This window comes from Carya illinoinensis, chromosome 3, assembly GCF_018687715.1.
Source record: "Carya illinoinensis cultivar Pawnee chromosome 3, C.illinoinensisPawnee_v1, whole genome shotgun sequence".
NCBI classification, from domain to species: Eukaryota; Viridiplantae; Streptophyta; class Magnoliopsida; order Fagales; family Juglandaceae; genus Carya; species Carya illinoinensis.
The window spans coordinates 28,620,879-28,639,840 of record NC_056754.1 but is presented as its reverse complement, the minus strand read 5'-3'; the positions used below and the strand labels follow the sequence as shown (position 1 = coordinate 28,639,840).

The 18,962-nt window shown below is 37.5% G+C and overlaps 1 protein-coding gene across 1 annotated transcript; it reads left to right on the top strand.

Annotated features, from left to right (window-relative positions):
- Positions 1–14,704: 14,704 nt before the first annotated feature.
- On the top strand, positions 14,705–17,178 carry LOC122304688. Its single transcript, XM_043116954.1, has 3 exons — positions 14,705–16,336; positions 16,457–16,678; positions 16,750–17,178. The coding sequence occupies exons 1-3, from the start codon at positions 14,705–14,707 to the stop codon at positions 17,176–17,178; spliced, it is 2,283 nt and encodes a 760-aa protein (XP_042972888.1).
- Positions 17,179–18,962: the final 1,784 nt, after the last annotated feature.

Below are 18,962 nucleotides of genomic sequence, written 5' to 3'. Positions count from 1 at the left end.
GAATTAGGATAGAACCATTTGTCCATCAATAAGCACCGTAGGTTTTATTTATGATTTTTTGGTGGTATTTTGCTGAAAACCGAATGATTCCATGGGTTTCCATGGCTATGTTGGTACAAGCCAAACAGGATATAACTGTTATAACATTGTTTTAGCCTTTCGAACAGTGTGATAACTATTCCCATTCGAAGACTACTATAGTTGTTGGAACATTATAAACCAATTTATTAAAATATTATATGACTAAATATGAATTTCTAATTAATTGATTTTTATCACATTTTGTTAAATATTAAGTTAATATTAATTTAATATAATTAATATTAAATATTGTGACATTATTTTTATGAAATTTTGTTGTTCACAATGTCTTACTTTATTAAATTGCTATTAGTATATAATTTAGTGAATAGTTATATATTGGCCAAGATCATGTATATAAGGCTATTCAGGTGCAAAAGGGGACAAGGTTTTGGAAAGGAGTAGCAGAATTAATGCCGAGAGTTATTAAAATTTCTAAATGGCTGGTGGCTAATGGAAATGTGAATTTTTGGATGGATAATTGGGTTGGTTGTGGGCCTCTTCATGATTTTTGTCCAGTAATTGGGAATATTGGCCTTAAGGTTGTAGAGGTCTTTGATAACCGGGGTCCAAAGCTTGAGGTTATTGGTGATCTGGTTCCGGATGAAGTGATGCAATTAATTAAAGAAGCTGGAATAAAGTTGAAGCCAAATAATTTGGATGTGTTGATATGGAAGCATACGGTGGAGGGGAAATTTACAATGAAATCAACCTGGGAGTTATCTAGAGAAAAGGGACAAATCTGTGAATGGAAGAAGTGGTTATGGCAGCCTAATGTTAAAAAAAAAATGTCTTTCTTCTGCTGGAGGGCTAAAAGAGGGGCTGTGCCGACGGAGGAAAGAGTGCAACGACTGAATATTCCTTTAGTGTCTAAATGTCAGTGTTGTGTTATTCCAGATGTAGAATCTTTGAATCATGTTTTATGTGCAAGGCCGGAATTTCAAAAGGTATGGAGATACTTTGCAGAAATCTGTAATGTTCGGCTGCCTCATATCAGAAACTGGAAGGGTACAATGTTGTATTGGTGGCAGAAAGCAAAGAAAAACACACAAGTGGGCTGGCTGCAGGGAGTCATTCCTATTATGATCTCATGGGCTTTATGGAAGTCTAGATGTTTATCGCGTATAGAAGGAGTTTCGTTCAGCATTGACGTTATCATTCGGCAAGTGAAATGGTTCCTACAAGAAGCCTGCTGCTCGATACAAAGCTTTCATAAAATAAAAACAGGGAATTATGAAATTATGCAAAGGTTGAACTTACCAATCATTCCAACACGTAACAAGCAACTAAAGTATATCAAATGGGAGATGCCAGAGGTTGGAACTGTGAAGCTGAATGTAGATGGGGGTGCTCGAAATAATCCGGGAGAGGCTGGTGGAGGAGGTATTATTTGGGATTCTAGGGGTAGATGGATTGCTGGTTTTGCTCGTAATTATGGTATTGCTTCAAATACGGTTGCTGAATGTCGAGCATTACTTGATGGTTTGCGACTTTGTAAACAATTAAAGTTTCAGAATGTGTTAGTAGAATCTGATTCTTTGGTTGTTATGGATTGGGTTACATCTGGAGTTTGTAGACTATGGTTTTTATGGGAGTATTGGGATAAGATTCGGGGGATTTCTAGGGAGATAAGTGCAAGGTTTCAACATATTTTCCGGGCAGCAAATATGGTAGTGGATTTTTTGGCAAAAGAGGGTGTACAGGGTGTGGTGTGTGATTTTTTGGGTTTGGATTTCGAGAATAGTCGTCTTAGAGGCTTGATTCGCAATGATCGGTTGGGGATGGTTTCTATTAGAGAGATGTAATTTGTGATGCCCCCAAATCCCCACGCACGAACACGGGAAAATCGAGACGTCTGGATGATGACATTACGGGTCATCACCCTATCGACGTGTGCCAAGTGTGTGTATAAGCGACGAATGTGCACGAGAAATACGCAGCGAAAAGCAAGTCAATAACTAAGTACCAGAATTTTTTTCTTGCTTAATACAAAGCTGTTCAACACATATATAAATAAATATTACAAAACACAAACATAAATTTAAACCAAATACAAAGCATAAACTTCAGCATCTCGGCAGAGCCGCATTCTCGGGCTCAGCCTCCTTCTCCTCCTCATCCTCGATCTCTGCACCAAAATCTACGGTACCAAAAATGGTGCCGCAGGTAAGTAAACTCCAAACACCACTAGGTAAAAACATATAAAACTCAAACAATATGCATGAAAGGATGCCAATGCACAAAACCCATAAAATCATATTTTTCCACGCACGCCAAAAACCCATTTGGCCCACAAAAACATATCTTTAAAAACCAAGCCTCGCCATTATCCCAGATAATGGCCCAAACCACCATTTTCCCAGAAAATGGATCAAAAGCCTTAGTACATCCTCGCCATTATCCCAGATAATGGCCCAAACCACCATTTTCCCAGAAAATGGATCAGAAGCCTCGAAAACCAAACATCGCCATTTTCCCATAAAATGGCCCACATCTGAAAACCATAAAAACAAACCGGTTATGCATGCACCATGATCTCCCCTAGGGATCACCCGCACACCCTGACTCTGTGCCACACCGCAGGTAATGACTACGCATGTGACACCTAAATGAGCGATGTCCAGACTCGCGCCCCGCGCGTACCTGGCCAGGCCATCCTCTAGTCCCTGCCATTCTAGGGACCACGAAGTCGTCACGACAGCGTTACCGTATCGTGTGATCCGGTCGTCGTCCTGCAACAAACCAATGGATGTCACTCAGTATTATCCACTCCCAAGTGACCAGAGGAGCTCTACCGGGATAATAACCCATACCGGCTTGGGCTCGTGAGACACACGTACCCAAAAACCATTTATGCCAATAAAACGGGATTTTCGCGATTAAAACAAAATGCACATAAACACAATATGCAACTCTCACCTCATGGCCCAAATAATCAAGCAATCGCACACAAGCAAAACCAAGCACTCCGTCCTCAATCCATCCGACCCCCGAACTCCTCGGACTCAGTCTGGAATCAGCCAACCAACAGATAAATATTTATTGAATGAGTAAAATATATTTAAATCTAAAAGTAGAGTTTGGAAAATACTTACAGCGCTATATGGTACTTTTAGAAAACACGCGGCGTTGCAAACGGCGGAACGAAAGCAACGTAACAGTGAAATTTCACTGTGGCCGTGGGTTGTAAAATACCCACTTTTGAATGGGGACAAACCAAGGCTCGGGATTGATAGGGAAGGGTCTAAGGATGTTTATGAAGCTAAAGGAAGTGAAGTTTGGTCGTGGGTGGTAGTGGAAATGGCAGTCGAAGGCCAAAAAGGGGCTGAACAACAAGGGATCGAGGCCGAAAATGGGTGGTTTAGATCGGCAAGAGGTAGGGGAAGAAACTGTGAAGAGATGGTGGCCGGAGGTGGTGCGACGGCGTCGGAAACGGTGAAAAACCGTATGGCTTGGAGGAGCTCGTGGAGGCTAACGGTGGCTCAGACCGAAGTGAAACTTGGTGGGGATGTTCACCGGTGAGAGGGGAAGAAAACTGGGTGGGTGGTGTAGGCCACGCCACCGGCGAGCGGCGGTTCTGGCCTGCGAAAACAACCGGCAACAGGGGCAAAAACAGAGCAGGTGCAGTGACTTCCAACGGCTCGCGGTGGCTAACGGCTGGTCCAATGGCTCTAAAAATTGGTGGGGATGATCTCTGGTGGAAGGGGAAGAGAATGGTGGTGGTGGTACACTAAACGGTGGCTGGACGGCGGAGAACTGGGCGGTCAAAGGGGCGGCGACGGGAAGGAGAAAAAGAAACTGTTCGGCATACGCGGGAGAGAAAGGAGAAGAAAGAAGAAGAAAAGAAAGAAAAAAAAAAAGAAAAAGAAGGAAAAAGGAGAAAGAAAAAGGAAAAAGAGAAAAGAAAAAGAAAAGATGAGGGAAAAGAAATGAGGTCCAGTCCTTACTCCGGAAACCAAAACGGATCCGCCGAAAACGACATTAAAAACCGTAAAACGACTAAATAAATTAAACACCGCATCAAATAAATAAAAACCAATTAAAATACATTAATTTAAAATAAATAAACTAATATATTAATTAAATTAGAAACAACCCTTCAGTGAAAATACACGTAAAAGGGGGTCATCACATAATTTTTTGGTTCTTTTGGTTCTTTGAGTCTTTTTTTTTTTTTTTTTGTATTCCTCCACCGTAAGTGAGGGTTTTTTTAATAAATTTGGAACAGGGCTACTAGGTGGGTGGCTACTGGCTCTTCGATAGAAAAAGAAAAAAAAATTAGTGAATAGTTATTATATTATTCATGTGGAGATGGTTGAGGCACCACACACAACTACTCGTGAGGAGTTGGCAGATATAGTGCGTGCAGCGATCAGTGAACAGACATCAGCGGTAATAGATGCAGTGCACGTGGAGGTCCGTACTGCTATGTCTAAGTTACGTACAGAGATTAATGCTAGCATCTCTGACTTACGTACGGAGTTTGATGCTATGTCTGCAACTCAAGTCACGATCAGTACTCGACTCACACAGATAGAGGAATGCATAGCTGCAGTCGAGGATGTGTGCAAAGGGTTGGAATCTTAGTACTTTTTTTTTTTTATTTATTTATTTGTTGTTTTTTGGATGGACAATATCTCGTGTTTTGTCAATTAAGTATTTGATTATCAATTAGTATTATTTTGTATTTTCTGAATTAATTATTGATATATATTATTCCTAGTTATTAATTGACAAATTTCTTATAAATTACTAGTTATTATAACTAAAATTCTTAATAAAAGAAAAATGTATAATTCTACTTATCATCTCTAGTATGTATACATCACACACTTCACCTATTTTATTTTATTTTTTCATTTTTTTATAACATGGATGTAGTGTATGGATGATAAGTAGAATAACTCAATTAATTTAACAAGAATAAAATAAAATTAAAAAAAATAATGGTAAAAAGTCATTTTAAAATCGGGAAAGTAGCATTCCTCTAATCCCCGTTCGAATGCTAAAAATTACGTTCAAACATTGATTTCGTACCTTTCGAACGGTGTATTAGTACGTTCGAACGGTAAGTAATATCCCACCAAAATTCCTTCACTTAACCTGTCAGTTTCTTGTTCGATCATAAATAATATCTTTTCAAACGTTTTTAACCTTACCATTCAAACATTTTCGTGTGATGTTCGAATGGTAAGTTAATATCCCACTAAATGTTTTCACTTAATGCACCAAATCATCATTCGACCAAATATAGTTTCCGTTCAAAAATTTATTTTATACCGTTCCAACGTTATAAATTGGCATTCGAATGGTTTTATTATTAAGGACAAAATTTTTCATCCCAAACTGTAGTGTTCGAACGTTCTACATCTTCCATCGTATTTTTGGCAAAAAATATGAAATTCGTCCCTAAATCTCATTTTTTGTGACGATTTTCATTTCGTTCCAATTCAAAATTGCCCCAATTACTCTTTTTGTTGTTGTAGTGATATATCTCATCAAATCACAACAAGGAAACGGGGTAGGGAAGGAACTCCAAACACATCACGGGTTGGCATTCGAACAGTTATGGCCGAACACAAGATTAAGATTGACGAGTTCGACTGCCTGACCTGAGAGGGGTAGAGTTTGACGTCCCCCTTTGTCCCTAAATGTGGACCAACATATGCACATTGGGGGAAGAATGACCACAAGCTTCACTAAACCTCAATGAACAAAAAAAATTTGTTAGAGAATAACGATTGGGTGAAATGAAAAATGGAGGATTTGGAATACCGATTGAGGGAGAATGGTGGTGGTTTGGAGGGGAGTGGGACTGGGTTGAAGGAGAGAGGGGCTGGGTTGAATGGAGAATGAATGAGTGTGGGATGTTGGGGGTTCTTTAATTGTATCTGAACAATTATCGTTCGAACGTGAAAAGTTTCAGTGACAAACTCTTCCTACTTGAGACAAGTTTTTGAGGAAGCTTTTAAACAATCGAATAGTACCATTCGAACTCTATTCGAATGGTAGAATATTACCATTTGAATGCTATCCCACTACTTATACATTGGCGGGAGACATTCCCACTCAAGTTTTAGGAGGCGGCAAAAACCCTACAGACGTTTGAACTTTCTTAAGCGTGGATAAAAACATTCAATCCCTTAGCTTGATCATTCGAATAGTAAATAATAACCGTTCAAACATTCAATGTTTAATGTTTAATTATTTTTTATTTTTTTGACATTATACATTTAAGTAAAATATTAAACAATACTCACAAAAATAATATCATCTAATTATTATACTCGATCATATATATTACATTAAAGTATTAATGAATATGTAGTGTCATATATAGTGTCATCTAATTAGACTATAAGTAACATATATGTAGTAGCATATATATAATAATTATATATATATATATATATATATTAATTTAGGCATTAATCTACACTATATATATCATGTTAGTATAACATGTAATATATAATATCAATATATATATAGTACTAGATAGGTATTAATATACTAATTATATACACTAATTATAGATATTAATTATAGTAGACTATTATATAGCTCACATTCAATATTTACTATATAATAAATAATTACGATATATTAAATAATATTAGATATCTATATGGTTTGAAACAATATCCGTTCGAACGGTATAACTTACCGTTCCAACGGTAATATACATATAAGTTTTTGCGAACAGGTTACTTTTTGGAATGTTGCCACACGTACACTTTTCCCCCAAACATTTTTTTACCATCAAACGTCGCCGTTGAAAGCCGTCATCGCCACCATAAACACACCCTCGTCGAAGCCTCTTCCTCTAAGTACTGGTACGCTCTTTCCCTAGTTATTTGACTATTTATATTTAGGTTTTGTTTGGTTATTTGTTTGAATTAGGATAGAACCATTTGTCCATCAATAGGCACCGCTGGTGATTGGCATTCGAACGGTACAAGCCAAACAGGATATAATTGTTCGAATATTGTTTTAGCCATTCGAACAATGTGATAATTGTTACCATTCGAACACTACTATAGTTATTCAAACGTTATAAACCAATTTATTAAAATATTATATGACTAAATATTAATTTCTAATTAATTGATTTTTATCACATTTCGTAGTTCTATCAATTTTCATGAGAATGCACATGATATTATAATTAAATTAATACTGAAATTTATCACATTTTGTTAAATATTAAGTTACTATTAATTTAATATAATTAATATTAAATATTGTGACATTATTTTTATGAAATTTTGTTGTTCACAATGTCTTACTTTATTAAATTGCTATTAGTATATAATTTAGTGAATAGTTATTTATTATTCATGTGGAGATGGTTGAGGCACCATACACAACTACTCGTGAGGAGTTGGCCGATATAATGCGTGCAGTGATCAGCGAACAGACATCAGCGGTGATCGATGCAGTGCGCATGGAGGTCCATACTGGTATGTCTGAGTTACGTACAGAGATTAATGCTAGCATCTCTGACTTACGTACAGAGTTTGATGCCATATCTGCGACTCAAGTCACGATCAGTACTCAACTCACACAGATAGAGGAATGCATAGTTGCAGTTGAGGATGTGTGCAAAGAGTTGGAGTCTTAGTACTACTTTCCTTTTTTATTTATTTATTTTTTGTCTTTGGAATGGACAATATCTCGTGAGTATTTGATTATTAATTAGTATTATTGTGTCTTTTTTGAATTAATTATTGATTTATATTATTCCTAGTTTTTAATTGATAAATTTCTTATAAATTTCTAGTTAATATAAGTATAATTCTAAATTAAAAAAAAAAAAAAGGAATAATTGTACTTATCATCTCTAGTACGTACACATCACACACTTCACCTATTTTATTTTATTTTTTTATTTTTCTTATAACAAGTATGTAGTTTATGGATGATAAGTAGAATAACTCAATTAGTTTAACAAGAATAAAATTAAATTAAAATTAAAAAAATAATGGTAAAAATCATTTAAAACATGGAAAGTAGCATTCCTCTAATCACCGTTCAAATGCTAAAAATTACATTCGAAGATTGATTACGTACCATTCGAATGGTGTATTAGTATGTTCGAAGGGTAAGTAATATCCCACCAAAATTCCTTCACTTAACCTGTCAATTTTCCGTTCAATCATAAATAATATCTTTTCGAACGTTTTTAACCTTACCATTCAAACATTTTCGTGTGATGTTCGAACAGTAAGTTATTATCCCGCTAATTATTTTCACTTAATGCTCCAAATTTTCATTTGATCAAATATAATTTCCGTTTAAATATTTATTTTATACCGTTCCAATGTTATAAATTGGCATTCGAATGGTTTTATTATTAGGTACAAAATTTTTCATCCCTAACTTTACTATTCGAACGATCTACATCTTCCATCATATTTTTGGCATAAAATATGAAATTCATCCCTAAATCACATGGAAATCCTATTGACTTGCCATTATGGATATTTGTGAGGATTCGCTAGGAGGCCAGCTTAATCTCTACTAACAACGTTCCATATGGGGTGATCATTATTATTCAGTTGCTACTGTAGGGAGGAGTGGCACCCTAAGCTGAGGAGTGATGGTGGAGCAAATGAGCCCATTTGACATGATCTCACATCCTTGGATAAGTGAAGGGGCTTGCTTGGTGTGAGGCTGGGCCTCCACCAGATCTTATGCCATTGATCTAGGCTGGGGCTGGTGTTGCTCCCCATAGTGGGAGTACTAGTGGGAATCTGATAGGCGGAGCTACAGGAGATGCATGCCTTGGTTGGGTCAATACAATTGTGTTGGATATTACTACACACATTGATCGATAGATTGGGCCTAGTACAGGTCACTACGTCCTCAATTGGCTATTGGTTAGATATCCTAAACGAAATGATTAACATGTTGTCAGATGAGTTTCATACATATTTAAACAGTGCATACCTGAGCTTTGAGGTCCATTTTTAATTTTGTATTTATCATTTTCATGTCTTTTTTGTTATTTTTCTGCAAAGAACAATACCAGTTGATATATTTCGTGTTTATGTATTTCAATTCTCATCGATCTTCAAATTTACAATTTCCTATTTAGTATCATGCTATTTCTTTTGGTTTGGATATTTAAATTTACAAATTTTAATTTCAATATATAAACATTCGAACATGACTCACATACGTCAAACATTAGTCATAATATTCACACTATAAGACATTACGTTCGAATTATATAGTAGTAATGTTCACATGTATATAGTAACATTCAAATGTAATTCATCCAGGTAATATAAATTTAATTTTAAAATAGTATGGTCGCACATAACTCCTTTAACGTTCTATTAAAATATAGGTTTGCATGTCCAATGATTTACATTCAAATGTACTGATCTTAAAAACAATAGCCTATTGTTAACCTGCGAATGTATAACAATTAATGTTCGAATGTTGGTCGATTTATCTACCAACTTTAGTGATGGTTTGATGAAACTGCCACTGAATGCTATATTTGGTATATTCACATAGATATTTACCCCCCCGAATGCAGATATACACACCCAAGTTTATGCCCGAATGGGAATTCAGATTTCTTTGGATATATATCGAGATAGATTTTTGCTATATACAAGCAAAGTCGTGTATTAATCTACGTACCAATACTGATTCATTCATACTTAAAATTTAAATTAACATTGTTTTCAATAAAATCTAATTTTTGACCAATCACATCAAATTGATGTGCAGATTAGTGCACAATTGTACTTACAACTATATTTTTCCATCGAGATATATATGGATAAACAGTGGTTGATCTCACTCTGGAAGCAAAGGCGTGTTCCATTCATTCGGAGACGAGTGAAGGGGCGCGATTGATCCAAAATGTAGGTAGATTCTCATTTGATCATAATGTCGCCTTTTCCCCCACGGTTGCCATACGTACGAGATTATAATTTGAAGTGTCGTGTGTGAGGTGCGCGCATGTTAATCTGGAAATGCTTCTAAATGATTCCTTCTCGAAGAACTTAGTACTTTTTTGTGGCCTTTTAACTCTCAAGCACAATCAATGGATCTTATCCAGAGAGAATCGACGTACGTAGAACTTGATTGAGTTTTCCTTAAATTTATTCCATCTCTCAGGCTTACTTCGTATTGGTTGGCCATCCATTTGATTTGATGTTGTCCAAAATGATAATCTCTAATCTCTGGATTTTGGGTTTAGGCAACTCATGATTCCAAGCATCTTCAAAATCAAACCTTTGTCATCCACTATCCTTTGATTCAACTGCTTGTCTTAGCACATTTATTGGCTTGGAATGCATGGGCTGTTTCGGATATTCTTCAATGGTGGATTGATCCCCCTGACTTTATTCAGGCAAGCTTAGATGTGGATGCAATGAATTGTTCAAGGGTGTAATGCAAAGCTTAATATTTTGTGTTTCCATTTCTGTATCTTCATGAAACCTGCTTCTTTACGATGAATGAAGCATATTTGAATCTCAAAAAAAAAAAAAAAAAACAAACCAACTTGTCTTATATTTTTTAAGAGAATTACTATACAACAGCCTTTACACTGCCTTACTAGTTTCTTCCTTTTCTTTTTTATCTTTTTCTTTCTTTACGTATGCCATTTCCCCTTAAACCCATTTCCCCATACAGCTCGCTCTCTCTCTCTCTCTCTCTCTCTCTCTCTCTCTGATAAAAGGTTAGAATTGCATAATTAAGTTGTTTAAATAAGTGATTTATTTTATCAAATAAGGATTGAACACTTGATTATGCATCAAATTCTAATATTGAATGTCAAATTAATTGATGCCAATATTTTTGCACATCAAAGTCTCATATTTGCCCTTGAAATACTTAAACTATAATATCATTTCATTTATATATTGTAGGGCATTTATGGAAGGAAAGAAGGAATGGGACCTATGAGAAAAAAAAAAAAAAAAAGTTACCTATGGTTTTATGGAATCTCATCTAATAGAGATCAAATGCACACATTCGGACACCATGCAATGGACTCACACAGCACACATGCAGAAAAATGCAACATGCAGGATAACATACACACATGCAGAAAAATGCAAAAATGCAGACCAACACATGCAACCATGCAGCAGACCAACACATGCACACATGCAGTAAAGTGCAAGCATCATTCGGACAGCACTCAAACAAACCAACTCATGCAGAACACTCACACATGCAGACCTTCGGACAGCATCAGCAGAACACTCATAGCACTTGCAGAAAAATCACATGTGCAGCAGCTACTACACCAAGCAGCAGAAGATCATTCAGACAGCAGCTCACACATGCAGACCTTTGGACAGCTGAAGCAGAAAACTCACATGTGCAGCAGCTACTACAGCAAGAGAAGAAGACTCACACATGCAGAAAAGTGCAAAGCCAGCAAAGCACTCGGACAGCACTCATGCAGAACACAATGCACATGCAGACCATTCGAACACAACACATGCAGAAAAATGCACACATGCAGAAAAGCATCACCAGGACAGCTCATAACCTAGACGTTGCAGACAAACACAGCAGCAAAAGCAGCTCACACACGCTAGACAAGATCACACATGCATGCACACATGCAACACACATGCAACAAGGAAACGTAGCTCATACATCATGCTGGATGTCGTTGGAAAGCAGCAGCAGATTTAATCCTTTCTCTCTTTTTTGGATGGGAGGCAGCAGAGAATTATTTGGTTTCAGCTTTTGGCATGTGAATTGCGTTACAGACCTAGCACTAGGCACGTTGCAGGAGATCACATGGAAGTTGAACGTGCAACAGCAGTTTTTTTTATTTCTTTTTCATGTGGATGGGAAGCAGCGATAGGAAACAGCTTTTGGAAGCAGCAGCACCGAAAGCAGGAGGAAGGATTCGGACAGTAGAAGGAGGGGTGGTTCTCATTTTTCTGCATTTTTTTTCGTTTGGCTTTTTGGTCTTTATGGCTGGAGGTTTTCGGGGGAGTTCGGTAGCTGAGTTTGGGAGTTCTTAGTTTTTTTTTCTTTCTTTCTTTTCGTAGAGTAGCTTAGCTTAGATTTTTATTTTCTTTCATTTGCTTTTTTTTTTTTTTCGTTTAAGCTAGGAGTTGAGTAGCTTAGTTTGTATTTTTATTTTCTTTCTTTTGTTTTAGTTTTTGCGCAGCGAGTTTATCTTTCTTGCACTTTCTTTTGTTTTTTTTTAGTTCGGCTACAGCAACAGCAATAGCTTAGCTTGGAGTTTATTATTTTCTTTCATTTTCATTCGGTGTTGTAGCAGTTTTATTTTTATTTCATTTTCGTTTCAGACGGTATCTTTATTTTTTATTCGGCTGCTTCTTCGTTTTATTTTTCATGGTTGCTCTTCATTCTATTTTCTGCAATTTACGTTTCAGTTTTTATTTACGTGTTTGTTCTCCTGCGGGCAGTGGCAACATCTTTAGGATTTATCTCATTCAGATATTTTCTCAGATTTTCTTATGACTCAACTTAGATTTATTTTTATCGTTAGAAACATCATGTGTAGCTAATTTTTTTAAGCTTGGGTTATGGAATGGGACATGATTTGTTTTAGATTCTAGATCGATGCAATATTTTGTTGATCATTGTTGATTTCACTATATTACTAGTCGGATTTAAATTGAAAATAGATTGCGGCTCTTGCTCTTATTTTGGTGTTGACGAAAGGCACAATAAAAGCTTGAAAACTATCAAGGCCTCTCTCAGTTGTTTGTTAATGTGTGTTTGACTAGTAAAGTAGAGAATCTATTAGGAAAATATTGCAAAACTTGAGTTTAAATTTGTATCTTCCGATTAGCAATGCCTTGATTAGATTGTTAATCGAGAAAATTATGTAGAATCCGAAATAAAGAAAGTCTCATACTCAACCCAAGTGTTCGTTAATTTGTTTTTTTTTTAGAAACTCTAATTTCAACTTCGATTATCATTTTGCATTGCATTTGAATTTTATTTTCATCTCTCATACTTGATTCATTTGTTACTCACAAAACTCTTATACGCTTTGATAACCCATTGTCCCTGTGGAATACGATCCTGGACTTATCCTTGATACAACTTGACACTTCTACACTTGGAAGCACATTCAACCACGAGTCAAGTTTTTGGCGCCGTTGTCGGGGACAACTGAGGTTTATCAGAGCATTCCTCTACTGCTGAGAGGACGTTTGTGGAGCTGTGAACCTTTTCACAGCCTGGGTGACATCTAATCTTTTTCCCTTCTCTCTGTTTATTTTTCATGGTCTTTGATTATCTGCTCTCTTTGTAGAAATTCTTTCGTTTCTCTTGCATCATTGAGGATAATGCTACAATCTAGTTGGGGGGTGGAAGAGAATTTATTTCTCTGTTTGCATGGCTTAGACATATTTTGGTCCATAAAAAAAAAAAAAAAAAAAGGGAGATTTGCTGAGGTCATGGAACATGTGGAATGTAGTGCAAATAAGAGTATATGTCAAAAGAGGGATTTATTCATTTTATTTAGTTGTTAAACCAAGGGAAAGCTATTAAAAGTTTTGCTAAAACACACACAACACATACCCGGAAGGCCTAGAAAGACTACATTGAGTCGTTGTTGGTTGATTTATACTTCAATTGTTTGAGACTCTAATGAACCATATCCTAATAGCTTAGGAATAAATCTAAAATGAATTAAATGAGACAAGGGACAAGCCAGGGATCAAAAAAATATATATATAAATAAAATAAAAAAAAAAAGAAGAGAAGAATCCTTTAGGTAGACTAGTGGTAAGGGTTGACTTGTGAAAGTGTGGGTAGGCGCACATTCATAGGTCCGATTCCCCCACTAGGAAATCTAAAAACATAAAAAAACAGAAATTATATTTGTGTAGTGGAAAAGGCTGCCTATTACCGGGGTCCTTACAAAAAAAAAAGGGAGAAGTAGGCGCCTTTCAAAGTGTAATAGCGTGAAAGCAGCCACTACAATGGTTTTGAATTAGAGTAAGACCATGTGGTTTTCTCAGATTGGTTGTTGTGATTGAAACTGTTAATGTCTCTTGGTAGTCGATCTTGGAATTCTAACCCCATTTCCATGCACTTGAAAGAAAGCAAGCTTTGTTACATGTAATTCCCTTGGTTGATTAACTAAATTGTGTATAAATCTCTCAGTTGATACAAAATTCATATTAATCTATCTCCAGTGTTCTTAAACTCAACAAGTCTATTTCATAGCATGTGATTCTCGAACTTCTTTTGAAATTGTGGTTGGAAATCTCACCTTTGCATTAATTCATTCACTTTATTTGCTAGAGTCTAGCAAAAAGCTAGTTGGGGGGTGTGATAAAGGGTTAGAATTGCATAATTAAGTTGTTTAAATGAGTGATTTATTTTATCAAATAAGGATTGAACACTTGATTATGTATCAAATTCTAATATTGAATGTCAAATTAATTGATGCCAATACTTTTGCACATCAAAGTCTCATATTTGCCCTTGAAATACTTAAACTATAATATCATTTCATTTATCTAAGAAGGATAAACCAGAAACAGTAGCAGAATACAGACCAATCAGTCTGTGTAATGTAGTCTACAAGATGATATCCAAAGTTCTCTCAAATAGGCTAAAACAAGTCCTGCCTCAGGTTATATCCATGTCTCAATCAGCTTTTGTACCCGGCAGGCTTATCACAGATAATGTACTAGTTGCTTATGAGCTGGTCCATTACTTAAGACAGAAGAGGAAAGGAAAAAAAGGGTATATGTCACTCAAATTAGATATGAGCAAAGCATACGATAGGGTGGAGTGGGGCTTCCTAGATACTATAATGAGAAAGATGGGGTTCAATGAAAGGTGGAGAAAGCTTGTAATGTCCTGTGTACAGACTGTCTCATATTCAATCCTTGTGAATGGCAGTCCAAAGGGTCCTATCAGGCCTACGAGAGGGTTGAGACAAGGGGACCCTCTTTCCCCTTATCTTTTCCTCCTTTGCACTGAAGGGTTGATAGCCATGCTAAAACAAGCTGAGGAGAACAAGCTGGTGGAAGGTGTAAAAATCTGCAGAGGCAGCCCAAGGATCAACAACCTCCTCTTCGCAGATGATAGTTTGTTCTTTTGCAGGGCCTCTTTGCAAACTAATGCACACATCCATCAACTTCTAAAGGAGTATGAGCTGGCATCGGGTCAAAAAATTAATAAGGAGAAGACAGCAATGGTTTTCAGCACCAATGTTAACCCTCAATTACAGCAGGAAATAATGGCCTCTTGGGGGATACAGCAAGCTCAGCAGTATGACAAGTATCTTGGCCTCCCATCAGTGGTAGGAAGATCTAAGAAGAGAGCCTTTGCAAGTATTAAAAGCAGGGTTTGGAAGAAGCTCCAAGGATGGAAGGAGAGGCTACTTTCACAAGGGGGGAAAGAGGTACTGATTAAAGCAGTAGCCTTATCTATTCCTGCATATTCCATGAGTTGCTTCAAATTACCTGAAAGCCTATGTAAAGAGTTAGAGAATATGATGGCAAAATTCTGGTGGGGTCAAAGGGGTGAGGAAAACAAAATCAGGTGGGTGAGTTGGTCAAAAATGTGTGCTTCCAAGCAAGATGGAGGAATGGGATTTAAGGACCTTCACAGTTTCAATATGGCCCTGTTGGCAAAACAAGCATGGAGGATTATGAATGAAAAGTCTTCTCTTCTCCATAAGATTTATAAGTCTAGGTACTTCCCCAATTTGAGCATTCAGCAAGCACAGTTGGGAAATGCCCCATCATATGCATGGAGAGGGATATGGGAATCTATAAGACTTTTAGTAAGGGGGTGCAGGTGGCGAGTGGGGGATGGAGAGTCCATAAACATCTGGACTGATATTTGGTTGCCAGGACAAAACCAAATCCCCTTAAGCCAAGGTCAAGACAGTAGAAGCAGTTGCCAAAAAGTTGCACAGTTGATAGATGGGGAGACAGGGTGGTGGGATGCTGAGATAGTTAGGAGAACCCTTCCTCCAAGAGAAGCTTCTGAGGTTCTGAGGATGTCCCTGGGTCCTCCACCTAGAGAGGATAAACTCATATGGCACTATGAGGGCTCAGGTGAATACACAGTGAGGAGTGCATACAAGCTGTTCTGGTCTTTAAAGAACCACAGGGCCGAAGGGAGTTGCTCAAACTTTCAGGCACATCGAGGCTTATGGAAGCAGCTATGGACAATGCCAATACCACACAGGGTTAGGGTCTTCTCATGGAGAGCATGCAAGCAAGGACTGCCCACTTTGCAAAGCCTGAGGGTCAGAAAGGTTGTCACTGAGGATACATGCAAGTTCTGCCATGAGGGAAGGGAAGACACAAGCCATGCACTAATCTATTGTCCTTCCATATTACCCCAATGGAAATCTTTGTTTGGTTTTTTGTTTCAGGAAAGAAACCAGCAGGGGTTTATGGAGATAGCTATGAGAGTGAAACAAGAAGGGCAGCCAAGGGATCTAGAGAAGTTCTTTCTTATGGCCTGGTCATTTTGGTATAGAAGGAACCAATTCTACTTTGAAGATCATGTTCAGCATCCACAACAGTCGGTTGATCATGCTCTATCCATGCTTAAGGAGTCTCGAGAAGCCCAAATCAGTAGTAAACAGAACATGGTAAAAGATATGAAATGGAAACCCCCCCTACAGGTGTTCTAAAAATCAATACAGATGGGGCTCTGTTTCAGGGGTGTTGTAGTACGGGTGTGGGAGTTATCTTGAGGGACGAGAAGGGTAAAGTAATAATGGCTGCGTGTCATAAAGAACCAGAGTTCTCAGATCCTATGGAAGTGGAGCTTCTGGCCATTCTAAGGGGTCTACAGATATGTGTCCCGTTGGGTATCAATGATCTGATTGTGGAAACCGATTCTATGCTTAGTGTTAGGGCCTTAACAACAGAAGGGGAGTCTATGTCTCCACATGGTAACTTGATCTACTCCATCCTTGGCCTTTCAAAACAGATTCCCAAAGTGATTTTCCAACATGCTGGCAGAGAACACAATGCAGCAGCTGATGGCTTAGCAAAAATGGCAAGATTTGTAGAGGATTTAACAATTTGGTGGGAATCAATTCCCGAGTGTATTTCCCAGATTGTTTGGCATGAGGCCAGCTTGTAATTCTCTTAATGACTCTTTTAATGAATGTGAGTTGCTATCAAAAAAAATATATATATATATATTGTAGGGCATTTATAGAAGGAAAGAAGGAATGGGACCTATGAGAAAAAACAAAAAAAAAAAAGGTTAGCTATGGTTTTATGGAATCTCATCTAATAGAGATCAAATGCACACATTCGGACACCATGCAATGGACTCACACAGCACACATGCAGCAAAATGCAACATGCAGGATAACATACACACATGCAGAAAAATGCAAAAATGCAGACCAACACATGCAACCATGCAGCAGACCAACACATGCACACATGCAGTAAAGTGCAAGCATCATTCGGACAGCACTCAAACAAACCAACGCATGCAGAACACTCACACATGCAGACCTTCAGACAGCATCAGCAGAACACTCATAGCACTTGCAGAAAAATCACATGTGCAGCAGCTACTACACCAAGCAGCAGAAGATCATTCGGACAGCAGCTCACACATGCAGACCTTTGGACAGCTGAAGCAGAAAACTCACATGTGCAGCAGCTACTACAACAAGAGAAGAAGACTCACACATGCAGAAAAGTGCAAAGCCAGCAAAGCACTCGGACAGCACTCATGCAGAACACAATGCACATGCAGACCATTCGGACACAGCACATGCAGAAAAATGCACACATGCAGAAAAGCATCACCAGGACAGCTCATAACCTGGACGTTGCAGACAAACACAGCAGCAAAAGCAGCTCACACACGCTGGACAAGCTCACACATGCATGCACACATGCAGCACACATGCAACAAGGAAACGTAGCTCATACATCATGCTGGATGTCATTGGAAAGCAGCAGCAGATTTAATCCTTTCTTTCTTTTTCGGATGGGAGGCAGCAGAGAATTATTTGGTTTCAGCTTTTGGCATGTGAATTGCGTTACAGACCTAGCACTAGGCACGTTGCAGAAGATCACATGGAAGTTGAAGGTGCAACATCAGTTTTTTTTATTTCTTTTTCATGTGGACAGGAAACAGCTTTTGGAAGCAGCAGCACCGAAAGCAGGAGGAAGGATTCGGACAGCAGAAGGAGGGGTGGTTCTCATTTTTCTGCATTTTTTTTCGTTTGGCTTTTTGGTCTTTATAGCTGGAGGTTTTCGGGGGAGTTCCGTAGTTGAGTTTGGGAGTTCTTAGTTTTTTTTCTTTCTTTCTTTTCGTAGAGTAGCTTAGCTTAGATTTTTATTTTCTTTCATTTGCTTTTTTTTTCATTTAAGCTAGGAGTTGAGTAGCTTAGTTTGTATTTTTATTTTCTTTCTTTTGTTTTAGTTTTTGCGCAGCGAGTTTATCTTTCTTGCACTTTCTTTTGTTTTCTTTTAGTTCGGCTACAGTAATAGCTTAGCTTGGAGTTTATTATTTTCTTTCATTTTCATTCGGTGTTGTAGCAGTTTTATTTTTATTTCATTTTCGTTTCAGACGGTATCTTTATTTTTTATTCGGCTGCTTCTTCGTTTTATTTTTCATGGTTGCTCTTCATTCTATTTTCTGCAATTTACGTTTCAGTTTTTATTTACGTGTTTGTTCTCCTGTGGGCAGTGGCAACATCTTTAGGATTTATCTCATTCGGATATTTTCTCAGATTTTGTCATGACTCAACTTAGATTTATTTTTATCGCTAGAAACATCATGTGTAGCTAATTTTTTTAAGCTTGGGTTGTGGAATGGGACGTGATTTGTTTTAGATTCTAGATCGATGCAATATTTTGTTGATCATTGTTGATTTCACTATATTACTAGTCGGATTT